A 15,897-nucleotide genomic window follows, 5' to 3' on the forward strand; every position below is an offset into this window, starting at 1 on the left:
TTGATTTTCCAGGAAGAAAAAAATTGCCTCTGGCTACTAAACCGAATTAGTAGTCACTGATGACCAATTATTTTAGCCCGCTGTGAACGGAGAGCCGCACTAAAATCCGGTTTGTCAGACCCAAGGCTCCCTTCTCAAACACCTTTCAACAAATGTGTACCTAATGTCCCTCAGAAGCTTCCTCCAGCTCCCTCTCTTCCGCCAAGTTCTCCAGCTCCACAAAGTTTTAATGAGCAGCCAAGATGAAGGTGGGTTTGCCATGAAAGGGGCCCCCTCTAATCCACAGAGCCCTCCTTGGCAGAGAGGAGCCCATTCTGCAAATCAGAGCTGTCAGCCCTCGCCCCCCCGCCGCACGCACAAAGTGTCAGCCTAATGTTTGCAAATGATAATTTCCATTTCCCTTGCTTGTCCCCAGCTACCTTCATCGGAGATCAACCCCTGGTCTGGGGTTATCAATCGCGAAGCAGCAGAAGATAGATTGGATGGAACTAATTTGAAGTTTCTTGCAGGCCAACCCCGAGTAGGAGCTGTTCTCATTTCATTTTACTCCGCATTTTCCGCTCTATCAGACTGAGTTTTGACACGGTTGTCAGTGGGAGCGTTAGGGTGGTGAGGAACTTTTCCGACAGGTTCCTGCCAGGGTATCAGCAAAGAATTTGTCGAAGCCCTCGGCGGTGGTCTCGCCGGCCCAGGTCACTCAGAGCTGCCGTGGGGGTCACTGAGTGCACAGCCTGTTGGGACCTGGCATCTTTAGAGCCGGGGAAGCTGGATGGGGACCCTGGCTCTGTTGCCTGGCCAGTTGCTTGATTGCTCTGCGTGTCAGTTTCCACATCTGAAGGCAGGGATGTTCACCCTCACTTTCAAGGTTATGGAAGCATCAGGGAGACGGCAGTTGGAGTGCTGCCAGCGGGCTTGGTGTAGTAAGCGCTCATTTAAAAATTGGGAGGCATTTTTGAATGGCTCTTATTCTCCGATGTCCATCAGGTGGGTCTAGGGCTGCGAAGCGTGGTGCTCAGAGGGGACTTTCCTTGTTCCACGCCCTTGTTCAATTCACTTGCTCTCTCCTCTGAGTTCCAATGGCCGCGTCTACACTGACAATTAGTCCTCTGCTCTGCAGGGGGGCAGGGCTGCAGGATGGATACGCTCAAGGGCTTCCCAGGCAAATGCAATATGTCACCCAATGGCTGTGTGGTCTTGGGCAAGACAGTGAACTTTTCTGGGCCTCAGATTTTTCATCTGTGAAAAGAGGGTATTAGTATCTGTCTCTAGGTTAGTGTCCTCAGGATACAGGGAGCAGGCAGAAGTGTGAGCTGTGATGATTATCGGTGTTTCTGCTGCGTGCCCTGTGAGCCCAGGGTGCAGAGAGCACGTCCCCGTGAGCATGTCCCCACATCTCATAAAACCTGGCCCATCACGGGGAGCTGGTTATTGCTCCTGGGTGGGCCAGATGGATGGATGGACAAATGAGTAAGTGAGCACAGAGTTGAGATCCCATTCACAAGACGTGTAGCTCCTCTGCTGTGGCTTTCCTCCCCCTGGAGTGGCCTTGGATCCTCAAATCCTGTTCCCTTCCTTTCCGCTAATTTACGCCACCACCGCCAGCAACAGTTCCAAAGTGTGGCTGTCATCACGCCCTCCTCCCTTGCTCAGGAACCATCCATGGCTCCCTAGTACCTTTGTGAAGACCTTCCTCTGTGATGACTCCTGCCTGGGCTATTTTGACCTCAATCTGTCTTCTTAGTTCTTTCTTTCAAAACAACTTTATTGAGGTATAATTTATAGATAATGAAATGGTCCGTGTAAAAAAATTTTTTAATAAATGTATTTATTTTTGGCTGCATTGGGTCTTCGTTGCTGCGCGTGGGCTTTCTCTAGCTGCGGCGAGCTGGGGCTACTCTTCGTTGCGGCACGCGGGCTTCTCACTGCGGTGGCTTCTCTTGTTGCAGAGTACGGGCTCCAGGCGCGTGGGCTTCAGTAGTTCTGGCGTGTGGGCTCAGTAGTTGTGGCGCACGGGCTTAGTTGCTCCGCGGCATGTGGGATGTTCCCACACTAGGGCTCGAACCCGTGTCCCCTGCCTTGGCAGGTGGATTCTTAACCACTGTGCCACCACGGAAGTCCCGGTCCATGTAAAATTTGATGAGTCTTGACAAATTTATACACCTGGGTATCCATTGAAGAACTCCTGTCTAGCCTTCTTCTCTGCTGCACAACTCCCCTAATTCATCTTTGGGAAGGCGCCACTGCCCCTGCATCACCTGTCCTGACTGTGCCCTCTGTTTCCGGGGGGGGTGGGTGGGTTGCAGGGTGAGGAATTGCCCCTGGTGCTCCTTTCAGGATCCAGGATCCTCTCTGACACACCTGCTTCAACAACTGAGCCCCCATGATGGAGAGAGGAATCAAGCGGTCCATGGCTTGACCTCAGTGCCTGGACCCTTTCTGCAGGACTCAGGGCCACCCCTGCCCCATCACTGGGCTCCCCAAGGAAAAGCTTGTTTCTGCCAAAGACCCCCTCTTGGGTGTTGCAGTTGAGGAGGTCAGTTTCCTCAGGAAAGGGGTCTTTACAGGTTTCCGGGGCCACTCAGCATTTTTACAAAGCTCAGACTGTCCAGGCCGGGCTGCACGGTGAACAGTCCAGCCACAATCCCGGTCCCATGGAGCTCAGAGCCTAATGGGAAAGGCAGACACTGAATTGATCAGTTGATCACTGTAAATATTTTAAAAAATACCTTCCCAAGTGCAAAGAGCAGCCGGGAAGGTGAAGTCGACGGAGCTAAGAGAGGTCTCGGGGAGGGACCGCAGGATGGGGAGGGGGCATCTCCTTTAGGCCAACACCCGAAGCATGGGACGGAGTGACCGGGGAAGCTGAGGAGGCTCCTGGGAGGACACGGGTGCAAAGACGGCACCCCAAGGCCAGGACCTTTGAAAATTGTGCTGACACCCCAGGGGCAAGGAGAAGCCATCAGTGGGCGTTGAGGAAGACAGCATCGGATTGGCACCGTTGAAAAGGCCTCAGTTCCTATGTGGAGGGGAGGGTCTGGTGAGGGAGAACAGTGTCTGGGAAGGTCTGGGGTCCTACATGACAGTAGCCAGACCCCCGGGTTTGGCCTCTGTCTGAGTTGGTTAGCTGGCAGCCCCTTGAGCCCTTTTGGAAATGAATTCACATTCTCTTGGCTGCAGACAGTGTAGCCTAAGGGGTGGGGGTGGGGGTCCAGGCTGGGCTACTGAGTGTGCTGTGTGACCCTGGGCCAGCCGTTTGACCTCTCTGGGTTTCGGCCTCCCCACTCCCACTTTTCCCATCTCATTTAGTGAGGATAAATAATTCAGGTCTTCTGAGTGAACCCCCTCCAGCTCCTCCAAAGAAAGCTGCAGGTCAGACGGCTGTAATTGTGACCACAGGGGCTTTCAGCCTGTGGCAAAACTCATTCATTTTAGGGTGGAAAAAAATACCTTTTTTTTATTATAAAGAACTACATTTTCTTGAAAAAAAAAAACAAACAATAAAAAAATCCTGGACATGTTTTAAGGTAGCAGCAAAAACTAGTTGCAGAAGAAAACAAGAAAAATGGCTCCTAAGGATGCAAGGGTCTTTAGGACCCCCGAAGGGTTGAGTGTACGGAAAATGCTGAAATTCCCCAGCTTGGGCCAGTGGGGCCCAGAAGGCCTGGCCACCCTCGGCTGCTTGTGGTGAAAAGGACGAAAAACAAAGAGCCCGGCCAGTTCTGGTGTGAGGTCGGCAGAGCTGTGCGTGGGGGCGTGGCGCGGGGGGTGGAGGGGGTGAGCTGCCATCCTGACACTCATTCAGACCCAGATCCATCACCACCATCACTGACGGTGGCCCTGGCCGAGTCATGTGACCTCTCAGGTATAGGTTTCTTGTTTTGCTCTATTTGCTGCGAAAGAGTCACATAAAACCAGTAAGTAGACTGGAGGGGGAGGCGCCCCTCACCCCACCTACCGTGTCTGTCCCCCTCCCCCCAGCACCATCCTCTGAGTGCTTCATTCCGGTCATTTTTCCATCCTTCACACCTGTGTCCATGCACTTACGCAGGCGTGGCTGTCTCTCCCCACCTTCCTTTTTTTCATACTTGACCTACGTCTTGAAGATGTTTCTGGGTTCTTACACATATGGCCGCTTCATTCTTTCTGGTAGCTATATAATATTTCCTGATAAACGTGAACAAGTGGGAGGGGCGGGGGGATCGGGAACGTGAGTGTCCTTGCCTTGTTCAAACCTGCTCTGAGGCTCAGCTGCTTTCCCAGCCCCTTTCCCGGGTGAAGCCTTAGGCATCCACGGCTTCCCTGCTCACTTCCAGTTACAAAAGGCCATCTGTGTGCACTAGTTAATATGTCCAGTCTAGTGTAATCATCAAAACTTCCAGCTTCACCGGGGGGACAGTTTCTTTCCTTCCTGCCTTGGAAGCTCCGTGGGAAGGGGCAGGCGGGGAGCTGCTCTCTGGGGTCCTTCCCTCAGCTCCCACATCCCTCGGCTCGAGGGTGGGTGGAGGGCATTACGATAGGCCCTTCCGATGTTAGTACGTTGCCCAGTGTGATCTGGTAATATTTCACTTAGTATTTTTTCATTTGCTCTTCTTTTTTTTATAAATTTATTTTTATTTTTGGCTGCGTTGGGTCTCTGTTGCTGCACGCAGGCTTTCTCTAGTTGCAGTGAGCGGGGGCTACTCTTTGTTGTGGTGCACGGGCTTCTCATTGCGGTGGCTTCTCTTGTTGCAGAGCACGGGCTCTAGGCACGCGGGCTTCAGTAGTTGTGGCACGCAGGCTCGGTAGTTGTGGTGCACGGGCTCGGTAGTTGTGGCACACGGGCTTTGTTGCTCTGTGGCATGTGGGATCTTCCCAGACCAGGGCTCGAACCCATGTCTCCTGCATTGGCAGACGGATTCTTAACCACTGCGCCACCAGGGAAGCCCTTCATTTGCTCTTCTAAGTGAGACTGACCGAGACATTCTCCTTATCTCAGTTTGGGATCATAACATGATGTGGGAAGCTTATTTTTCTTTTTTTTTTTTTTTAACTTTTTATTTTGTATTGGAGTGTAGTTGATTAACAATGTTGTGATAGTTTCAGGTGTACAGCAAAGTGATTCAGTTATACATGTAACTATTCTTTTTCAAATCCTTTTCTCATTTCAGTTGTTACATAATATTGAGCAGAGTTCCCTATGCTATACAGTAGGTCCTTGTTGGTTATCTATTTTAAGTGGGAAGCTTTTTTACAAAAAGTTCTGGAAAGTCCTGGAATACTGTTTTCAGCAAGGTTGGGAGGGTGCATGTGTGAACATACCCGAGCCTGGTACCTGTGGCTCTATTAACTTTTTTTTTTTAAATTTATTTATTTATTTTATTTATTTTTGGCTGTGTTGGGTCTTCGTTTCTGTGCGAGGGCTTTCTCTAGTTGTGGCAAGCGGGGGCCACTCTTCATCGCGGTGCGTGGGCCTTTCACTGTCGCAGCCTCTCTTGTTGCAGGGCACAGGCTCCAGATGCACAGGGTCAGTAGTTGTGGCTCACGGGCTTAGTTGCTCCGCGGCATGTGGGATCCTCCCAGACTAGGGCTTGAACCCGCGTCCCCTGCATTGGCAGGCAGATTCTCAACCACTGCGCCACCAGGGAAGCCCTCTATTAACATTTTGTACAAGCACTTCAGTCAACTTTGATCGTTTATATTTTCCTGGACAAATCACCCATTTTGTTTTGGTTTCACATTATTAGCATAAAGTTATACCTAATACTCTCTTATGATTAAAAGAAACATCTTACCTGCTCTCAAGGGCAGCTCCACGTTTCGTGGGACCAGGAGCTTATTCAAGTTTGGGGGTTCCCTTTAAGAAAAACAAGTTCAAAATCATGAATACAAATTTAGGCATAAAACGGAATACTTAAGTAGAATGAGAAAAGAAATCAGAACAAATTAAAATTTTAAATTAGCTGACAAATATCATAAACCACAAAATCTAGAAAAATAACACATTTTAAAAAGATTAATTGCCTGTCACACCCCATATTAATTTTTTCCCTACATTTTTTGGCTCCATACTCTTTGATCACCTCTTTGTATGACAGTAATTTTGTAATATTTTTTCTATAAAGTAGAAAGACAGTTTAGGCTTTCCTCTGGCATGCTTGATTGCATTTTGAAAAAATATTTTACTTTGAAATAATTACAGATTCACAGGAAGTTGTAAAAATAGTACAGAGAGATCCTGTTTACTCTTCACCCATTATCCCCAATGATAAAATCTTACATAACTATAGGGCAGTATCAAAACTGAAAGATTGACGTTGGTACAATACACAGACTGCATTCAGATTTCACCAGTTGTTTTTTGTTATGTTTTGTTTTGTTTTTGGTAGCGCCACGTGGCTTGAGGGATCTTAGTTCCCTGACCAGGGACTGAACCCATGCCCTGGGCAGTGAAAGTGCTGAGTCCTAACCACTGGACCGCCAGGAAATTCCCCAGATTTCACCAGTTTTACATGCACTCCTTTGTGTATTTAGTGCCCACGCATTTTATCACGTGTATATTTGTGTAACAATCATGATACAGAACTGTTCTATCACCGCAAAGACCCCCCCACCCCGTACACTCACATAGTGATCCCTCTCCCTATTCCCTGGAACATTCCAACAATGGTATATACATGGAATCATACAGTATGTGACCTTGTGAAACTGGTCTTTTTCACTCAGCATAATGGCCTTGACATCATCCAAGTCTTTGCTGTATCAATAGCCCATTCCTTTTTACTATTGAATAGTATTCCATAGTACGGATGGACCATAGTTTAACTACTCACCCATTGAAAGACATTTTGGCTGTTCCCACTTTGGAAATATTACAAATATTCCAGCTACGAACATTGGTGTATAGGTGTCTGTGTAGACATAAGTTCCCATGTCTCTGGAATAAATAAATGCCCACGAGTGCAATTGCTGGGCCCATGTGGTAGGTGTATGTTTGGTTTTCTAGGAAACCGACAAACCATTTTCCAGAGCAGCTACACCATTTTACACTCCCACCAGCAATGTATAAGAGGTTTAGTTTCTCTGCATCCTTACTCTGGCATTGTCGCTAGGTATTTCTTATTTTAGCTGTGCTAAGTAAGAGGTGTGTAGTGACATGACACTATGCTCTTAATTTTCATTTCTCCAATGGCGAGGGATGTTGACTATTTTTTCATGTACTTATTTGCCATCCATATACCTTCTTTGATGAAATGTCTCTTCATGTTTTGCCCCTTTTCTAATACAATTGTTTGTTTGTTTGTGTTTATTTCTTTTACTGTTGAGCTTTGAGGGTTCTTTACATAGTCTAGATAGGAGTTCTTTGCCAGATACATGGTTTGCAAATATTTCCTCCTAGTCATGGTTTATCTTTTCATCTTCTCAAGAGACTCTTTCACAGAGCAAGAGTCCTTAATTTCCAGGAGGTTCAATTTATCTTTTTTTTTTTTCTCTCCTGGATCATGCTTTTGGTGTCAAGTCTAGGAACTCATCACCTAGCCTAGCCCTAGGTCCCAGAGATTTTCTCCTATGTTTTCTTCTAAAAGTTTCACAGTTTTACATTTAAATCTATGCTCCATTTTGAGTTAATTCTTGTATAAAGTACGAGACTTGGGTCAAGAGGTTTTTGTTTGTTTTTGGTTTTGTCCATGATGTCCAATTGTTCCAGCACCATTTGTTGAAAAGGCTATCCTTCCTCTCCACTGGATTACAATTTCCATCAATTTACTCTCTTAAATTTCTTACAACTCATATATAGCCTGATTTATAATACCCTGAATTATGAAAAGTATATTTCCTAAAATTTTGCCTAATCTTTCTTTCTCTGGCTCCTTCCCTCCCTCTCTTCCTCTCTGTTTCAACAAAGCATAATTACTGAGCGCAGCACCATGCCAGTTTACATCACACAGAAACCATGCCTGCTGGCATTGGTATTCAATGACCAAGACCAGTTATAAACCCATGACAAATGAACAAGAGAGCTTCTGCTTATGAGGGCACCTGGCAAGGGCCATTTGAGGATGGACTGGTCAGGGAAAAGCCCTCTGAGGAGGTGACCAAACAGCTGAGACCTGAAGGCAAAGGAGGTGCTGAGTGTCAGGGAGGAGTTTGGGGGAGGGAAGGGCTTTGCCGGCCGTAGCTCGGCATCTAGGTTAAGTCTAAGAAATGGGAGGCTGTCAAGGGCATTTTAAGCAAGGGATGATGTGATACAATTTACGTCCTGGGTTTTCCCCACGTCAGACAAGCCTCTCCACCTTTTTATCTGATTTAATGAGCCTGAGCAGAAATGGGCAAAACGTGCTGGACCTCCGTCAGCCAGGCAGGGTTAGGCTGTTGTAACTTCCAAGGTTTGTCAGCTCTTCTCCTGCTCTGAGTGCCACCCCCCCACCCCGACCCCACCCGCCTCTTCCCAGTAATAAGAACCGCTGGCTGGAGCAGGACACAAAGATGGTCAGCGAGGCTGCAGGAGGGCTGCGAGGGTGGGTTCGCGGTGATGTGGGCAGTGGGGGCTGCTGGGAAAATAGCTTTTCTGTTGTGAATGGCCTCTTGGGGTAGATCTTGCAAGATTACGCATCTCGTGTCATTAGAAAGCATGGCTATAAATTAGGCTGCTCAGAAGCATGGGGCGTGTAATAATTAAGTAATAAAAGTCACCACAGGGGTAAAGGAACAGGAAAACAAAGAGCCACTGTTTGTAGATGCACTGCAGGCTGCCCTGTAAAGAGACCTCTGAGCTCAAGTGACATTTCAAAGCCACTGAAGCTCCACTCAAACGGAGTCCTGGGTCAGTCTAGTCCCAAAGAGGTCCCTATGGAAGGGAAGTGAACTGTCCTGGGCGCGCAGACAGGGCGGGAGAACGGGAGGGGGCTGGAAGGAGGATGTTTAGGGTCCAGTCCAGCTCTTTGTGGCTGGCTCTGGAGCCACAAAATCCAACCTTTGGACCGGCCCAGCAGGCAGTGGAGGACAATAGGGAAGGGAGAGGACTTGGGCTAAATGACACTTGATACTCAGCTCAAGCCAATTGTTGCCATGTAGGAATGCAGACCCACTTGGCCAGAATGTATACATCTTCAAGACAATCTGGAAAGCTGGGTTTCTTTAGTGTAAAATTTCCAGTTTTTAAGTGTTGACAACAATTTCAAAGACTTTAAAGACCGCCGTGCAGACTGTATAAAACACAAAGCCAGAAGCCCCGGGTTTGCAGTCTCGGGTCCTTACTGTATGAGCTTTGGGAGTAGCCTCACTGCTCAGTCCCTCCATTTCCTCGTTCCCTCATCTGTGAAATAAGGTCACAGGGGAAGAACAGAGGCTCTGAACTTTTCTGGGGGCATTTGCACCTTTGAAAATGTGATGAAAGCTGTGGGCCCTCTCTGCAGACACAGTGTCTGTACACTCCTGTTCAGAGATGGTGGTCTGCGACTCTGTGGGACTTCCGGGGGGTAACAGCCCCAGGCCTGGATGATTGATGAGGCCTTAAGCCCCGAAGGGTGGGTCCTGGGCACAGCCTCTCCAGACGCTCCAGACCCTTTGAACCAGAACATGCCTCGAACAAGATCCCCCCGTGACCCACGCTCACGTGACGGTCTGCAAAACGCTGCTGGAAGGCTCCTTCTGCTGTAAAAGACCCGGTGATGTCTGGTTTCAGGAACTTGTCTGGACAGCACGCGTCTGCACCGCAGTTTCTCTTGGTGTTTCCCAAAGTGTGGGCTGAGGAACCGCCATGTGTTCATTTCCTGGGGCCGCCGTAACAAATGACCACAAACCTGGCGGCTTCAAACAACAGAAATGTATTTTTCTTGCATCTGGCCGTTCTGGGGACCAGAAGTCTGAAACTGAGGTGCTGGCAGGGCGGTGCTCCCTCCAGAGGCTCTAGTGGAGAATCTTGCCTGGACTCTTCCAACTTGCGGGGGCCCCAGGCGTTCTCTGGCTTTTCTCTGCCTCTGTCTTCGCCTCACCCTCTCCTCTTCCCTGTATCTCCGATTCTGTGTATATTTTATGAGGACACTTGTCATTAGATTGAAGACCTACCCCCCAAAGCGATTTACATACTGTTAATCCCATCTCGAGATCCTTAACTTGACTACATCTGCAAAAGCCCCTTTTCCAAATAAAGTCATATTCACAGGTTCCGGAAGTTAAGATGGAAACATTTGGGAGGGCACCATTCAACCCACTCAACCTGTATCAGAACTACTTCCTATATTTGCTAAAAATATTCTTTCTTGGGCCTCACCCCCAGGCTTCCTGGATCAGAACCTCTGGGGAGGGGGCCCCGGTGATTTTTATGCATCGTAAAATGTGAGACCCTCTGGTCCAGAAATATGAGGAGGCAGTCAGCTTGGACCTGAGCTGAGTGATGGAAGAGGTGATAAAGACCATTTGTGATCACACGGAAGATGAGAAAGAAGTGAGCAGGGAAAACAATGAGCTTTATTCCCTGGATTTTTCCTCTTTGTCTTTTTACTTCCTATTATGAAAAATTTCAAACATGCACAAAAGTGTAGCAAATAGGATAATACACAGCCATGATCAACCCTCATCACACAGCTTCAACCACTCTCAATTCATTCTGTCACTCTTGTTTCATTTTTTAACTTTGTTATTTTATTTTACTGTGCTCTATTTTTTTGCTGGAGGTTTTTTTTAAAGCAAATTCTAAACTACACAGAATTTTACCCCCAAACCCTTCAGTAGGTGTTTCTAACATTAAGACGTAAAGCAACCACAATATCATTATCACACTCAACACAATTAGCACTATTTCCTCATGGCTTCTGAAACTCAGCTAGTGTTCACTTTTCCCTCAAAAAATACCTTTCCCATGTTGGTTTGTTTGAACCAGGATCTGAACAAGGTCCACATGTTGCCTTTGATGATGTATTTCTTAAGCCACTTTTGATCAATATCACTTCCTCATCCTCCCCTTTCTTCAATGTCCTTTGTTGAAGCGACTGAGTCATTTGTCCTGTAGAATGTCCCACACTCCAGACGTGGCAAACAGCATCCTCATGGTGGTGTTTACCATGCTCCTTTTCCCCCTGTATTTCCTGTAAATCATGGTAGTTGGGCTGAGAGCTGTGTGTCCAAAATGGCACACTAGTCCTCATGGCTATTGAGCACTTGGCATGTGGCTGGTGGCACTAAGGAACTGAATTTTCCATTTTATTTAAACTAATTTAAATTCAAATTTTCAAACAACCTTTTAAATACCCCATTCCTATCTTTAATCACATGTTGACATGATAATATTTTGGATATATTGGGTTAATAAAATACATTAGTAAAATTAATTCCACCTGTTTCTTTTTACTCTTTTTAACATGGTTACTAGAAGAATTTTAGTTACATGGCGGCCCACATAATATTTCCATTTGACAGTGATGGTCTAGAAGTCTGATTACCTTTGGGCTCACTTTGGGGTTTGTTTCCCCCAAAGTATTTGGTGGATGGTGCTACATACCTCCTATTAATCACTCCCAGCCCCACATCTGTCACTTTCAGTGATGGTAAGATTGATCACTTGGGTAAATTTTATGTTATGCATATTTATCACAACAATAAAAACAAATTGATCCTTTGGTTCAGCTGCTGTAGCCTGACCCATCCATTGTAAAGTTCCCCATCAGCCTTCCACCTAATCATTGATTATTACCTAAATCCATTATTTCATTAGGCGTTGCAAAGTAATGATTCTCTTCCCCCAATTCTGTCCTTCCTCCTGCATTTTATTAGCTTTGGTTCTTCTATAAAGAACTTTTCCTCATCACCTATTAGGTTCCCTTGAGAGGGTCTCACACACAGTGCTGCCCCACTGCTCTGGGACCTTAGGATGCATATGATAAAAGTACCCACTTTACAGTGCTGTGAGGAGTGGGGCATGCAAAATGCTCTACACAGGGTAAGTTCTCCTTGGCTGGAGACCCTTGTCAAAGAGAACTAGAGCGGAGGCTAAAGGCAGTAAAGACGGATTTTATTCAGTACTATTGCAAAGGGGAAAGTGACCTCGCTCAATTCTGAATACAACACAAGTGGGGATTTATAGCCAAGGAGCAGAGTGGATGGAAAATTACTATGAGGAGACTTCAAGGGTAGGGAGATTCTTACTAAACTGACTTAATAGGGCTCTTGGTAAAGGCAGGCCAAGGTGATCAGATATCAAGGGCGGGGGGAATGACTTAGCAGGGTTCTTTACTAAGGCTGACTTCATCCGGCCAAAGATAGGTCCCAAGAACGAGGCCTAATCAAAAAGAGGGCTCTGAGAAGCCTGCCTAAAATCTGGTCAAGGAGAGAGTCTGTCACCATGCCAGGCCCAGCACTTGGTTGGTGGACAGTAAATGTTTGTTGAACAACTCACACGAGGCACCGTTTCTTCCACGGCTGCAGAAGGGCCAGAGAGAGACTCTCACAGCCTTGGGGAGAACACTTTGCCCTGTAGCCCTGATGGTCAGGTGGGCAGCCTCTAGGGAGGGGGGCCTTCCCCGACCTCAAGCCCATCTGACTTCTTCCCCACAGGCCTTCCACCCCCTTCTTTGATCTGCTGCAGCATCGGTACCAGCAGCTATGGGTGCAGGAACAAAAGGCCAACCAGAAAGCCATTAAACTGGAGAAAAAGCATAAGGTAAATGCAGTGCTCACTCCAGAGTGGATGACTGATGGGGTGGGAGGGAAGAGAAGGGAGGGGCTGGGGGAGGCAAAGCCAAAGCTCAAAAGGATGCCGCCTGCGCATGTTTATTGCTGGGGTGTGGGCAGGGCTGGGGAAACAAGTTGCTTGTTGCTTTGCTGAAAGGGTCTCGGTGATGGTCAGGTTCAACCCCGACTTAAGCCCTGCCGGCATCACCAGTAAACTGGCCCTGTGTGCCTCTGGGGCAGGATCGGGACCCCATCTCCCGATTCCCGTCTGGGGACGGTCCCACCAAACTCCGCGTGACCCCACACATCTGGAAACCAGATTGTCCACGAATCTGACCTGGCCTGGACAGAAATGTGCCCCGGTCTATCTATAAAGAAAAGATTAGGAAGGCAAAGTCCAAAGAGAAAACCCACTTCTAGGAGGGTTCCATAAAGAACGCGTTTTATGAAACGTTAGGATACATTTTGTTTCAAGTGGGTGACTAAGCCCCATGCTAACCGCTCCACGTACATCACACACATCATCTTATTTGCACTGGATGCAAGCCTGTGAGCTGGGTGTCACCCTAGTTCCCAGGCATGGAAATCGAGGCCCAGAGTGGTGGTGCCCACACTGGGAAATTTGAGCTGAGGACAGAATGACACCCAAGCACCAGCAATTGTTAACTGTGTGCGTCTAGGTGAGATTTTTACCTGGAAAAATATCTTTAGCTGTGAATTTGCATTGTCACTTGTATGTGAAGATACTAAACGTGGTACTCCCTTTAAAATAGTCTGAGAGGGCTTCCCTGGTGGCGCAGGGTTAAGAATCCGCCTGCCAATGCAGGGGACATGGGTTTGAGCCCTGGTTCAGGAAGATCCCACATGCCGCGGAGCAACTAAGCCCATGCGCCACAACTACTGAGCCTGTGCTCTAGAGCCTACGAGCCACAACAACTGAGCCCGCGTGCCACAACTACTGAGCCCACGCGCCTAGAGCCCGTGCTCCACAACAAGAGAAGCCACCGCAATGAGAAGCCCGCGCACCGCAGCGAAGAGTAGCCCCTGCTCACCGCAACTGGTGAAAGCCCGTGTGCAGCAACGAAGACCCAACGCAGCCAAAAATAAATAAATAAATTTATTTTAAAAAGTTTAAAAAGTAAAAAAGTGTTTTAAAAAAAAATAGTCTGAGGTTCGGACTTTCGGAGCACTCAGGTTGGTCTCTTCTCCAGTAGATCCGGATCAATCACGGTAAAATCAGAATTGCTTTACGCTCACAGAGCGCTGTATAGATTTCATTAGAAGCACAGCTTTAGTGTCTTTGGTTGTTGCAACGATCTCACCAATGCCGTCCCTCCTCCAGACTCCATGCAGAGAACTGGATCCAGCACGCACCCTGTGTTCATGCCTTTTGCCCTCCCGGACACCCCATGAGGTCCGAGTCTCATCAGAGCATTCGGTTTGTTTCATTTTCAGATGGAGGAACTCAGTCTCAGAGAGGTTAAGTGACTGGCCAAAGGCCCCAGCCAAGCCAGGACCCAGGTGTCCCCCCCCACAAAGTCCAGGCTTTTCCTGATGGTGAGGTCCCACTCTTGCTGATTACGGGAAAGCTTAGGATTCAGCAACAGTGCCTGTGATGTTCTAGTGACAAACTGGGGAGTGGAAAAGTCTTATCAGGGATCCTGGCACCCTTGGGACCGGCCAGGAAAGGCTGCTGGGTGGAGGGGCCCAGGGCTCCCCAGGCCCAGCCAGGAGCCAAGGCCCCTCCTGGCTGTTGTCAGAGGTGGGTGGAGTCCGAGACAACCACTCATTTAAGAGCAGAGCGTTGTAATAATACTTTAAAGCAGCCCATGACTAGCTTATTTGTTAATGGCTCCAGAAGGAGTCAGGTCACTATGGTAACGACCAGTTTCCGAGGGAGCGTTGCCGTTACACGCTGCTGCTTTATAGCTCCAATCCAGAGTCCTGTTTTTAATTAGCAGCTATTTCACGACAGCTCAGAGTGTCCCAGGTCCTCGGAATCCCGAGCCTCCGAAGACACGTCTTCTGAGTCTAGAGACCAATCTCACAGCCAGTGCCCCTCAGTTTTCAGCAGAGCACCCCTTAAGCAGCCACTGGCTGGGGACTGGTGCCAGCCTGGGGGTGTGTGAATTTGAGTGAGTCACTGCTTTGCTGGGGTCTCAGTGACCTCACTGGGCCAAAAAGGGGGTCAGATTAAATGGGGGCCTGCAGAGCTGGGCCCAGCACATAGTGGGCACTCAGAAAATACTTGTGCAAACCATCCCCCGAGTTCTCTTCCTGTTCCAAGATTCTCTGTGACTATCAAACGGCTACAAACACCCAGACCCACCAATGGCTGAGGTTCTGATAAACAATTTACTAGGGTTGGTAAGACCTTTGATTTACAAGATCAAATTGCCCCCATCCTAGGAGAAGCCTGTCTCTTCAGCATCTCAGGATGTCCTGGATTTTGGAAGATGATGACCCCAAATGAAATTCTTGGAAACAGCTTCCATTTAGTGAGCAATCATCTTGGACCAGACACTCTGCTCAAAGCTAACAACTCCGCAAATCCTACAAGCACCTGTTTGTTAGGCATCGGTACCCCCATTGCCTGCAGAGGAAACTGAGGTTTGGAAAGGTGACAAGACTTGCCTTCATCCCTCCAATTCTGAAGGCCAGCTCATTAACCCCTGGCTGGACAGCCTCTTGGCTTTGGTTCGAAGATGAAGTTTCAAAGCTGTTCTAGAAAACGGAGAGGAGAGCTGATCCAAACGGCTTGTAAGTTATCCACAGACGCATTCAATAAAATTAATATAATTGATTAACAACATAAATCAATAAAAGGGGTTCGACGGGGTGGTGGCATCTTCAGTTAAGCTCAGGTCAGCTTTTATTTGTCAGTTGCACTGTCTGCCCTGCGTCCTCTCTCACACCCCCTTCTGCAGTGGCCCATCCATCCTCTCTGGGTCACTTGGGTACCAGTGGATCGTCCAGCTCATCTGCTCTGCGTGTGAGGCTCCAACTCGTTACACTGAGGCTGTAGTTATAAACAAGAAGCCCCTGTTTACCTGTTAACTCCCCTAGAGGGGGTTGAATCTTGACAAGGATCACAGCCGTGGGCCAAGGTCTGACTGTGTATGGAATTCCCCGGGGCACACATTGAAAATGCATACTCCAGGGCCCCTCCCCCTGTGGTGGTAAGGTTGGAGGCCTGGGACCCTGTGTTAGTCTGCTGGGGTGACCATAACGAAATACAATGGACCGGGTGGC

The 15,897-nt window shown here is 48.1% G+C and overlaps 2 protein-coding genes across 2 annotated transcripts in view; one reads left to right on the forward strand and one right to left on the reverse strand.

Moving 5' to 3' along the window:
• CFAP77 (cilia and flagella associated protein 77) overlaps positions 1-15,897 on the forward strand; it is a 134,283-nt gene that overhangs the window by 93,540 nt on the left and 24,846 nt on the right. The window contains exon 5 of the mRNA XM_082400833.1: positions 12,529-12,634. Coding sequence (XP_082256959.1) covers positions 12,529-12,634 — 106 coding nt within the window. The remainder of the gene's footprint in view (positions 1-12,528; positions 12,635-15,897) is intronic.
• DDX31 (DEAD-box helicase 31) overlaps positions 1-15,897 on the reverse strand; it is a 135,602-nt gene that overhangs the window by 1,333 nt on the left and 118,372 nt on the right. The window contains exon 20 of the mRNA XM_082400753.1: positions 5,772-5,833. Within this exon, the coding sequence (XP_082256879.1) occupies positions 5,772-5,833 (62 nt within the window). The remainder of the gene's footprint in view (positions 1-5,771; positions 5,834-15,897) is intronic.

Source organism: Balaenoptera borealis, assembly GCF_965194805.1.
Source record: "Balaenoptera borealis genome assembly, chromosome: 8".
NCBI classification, from domain to species: Eukaryota; Metazoa; Chordata; class Mammalia; order Artiodactyla; family Balaenopteridae; genus Balaenoptera; species Balaenoptera borealis.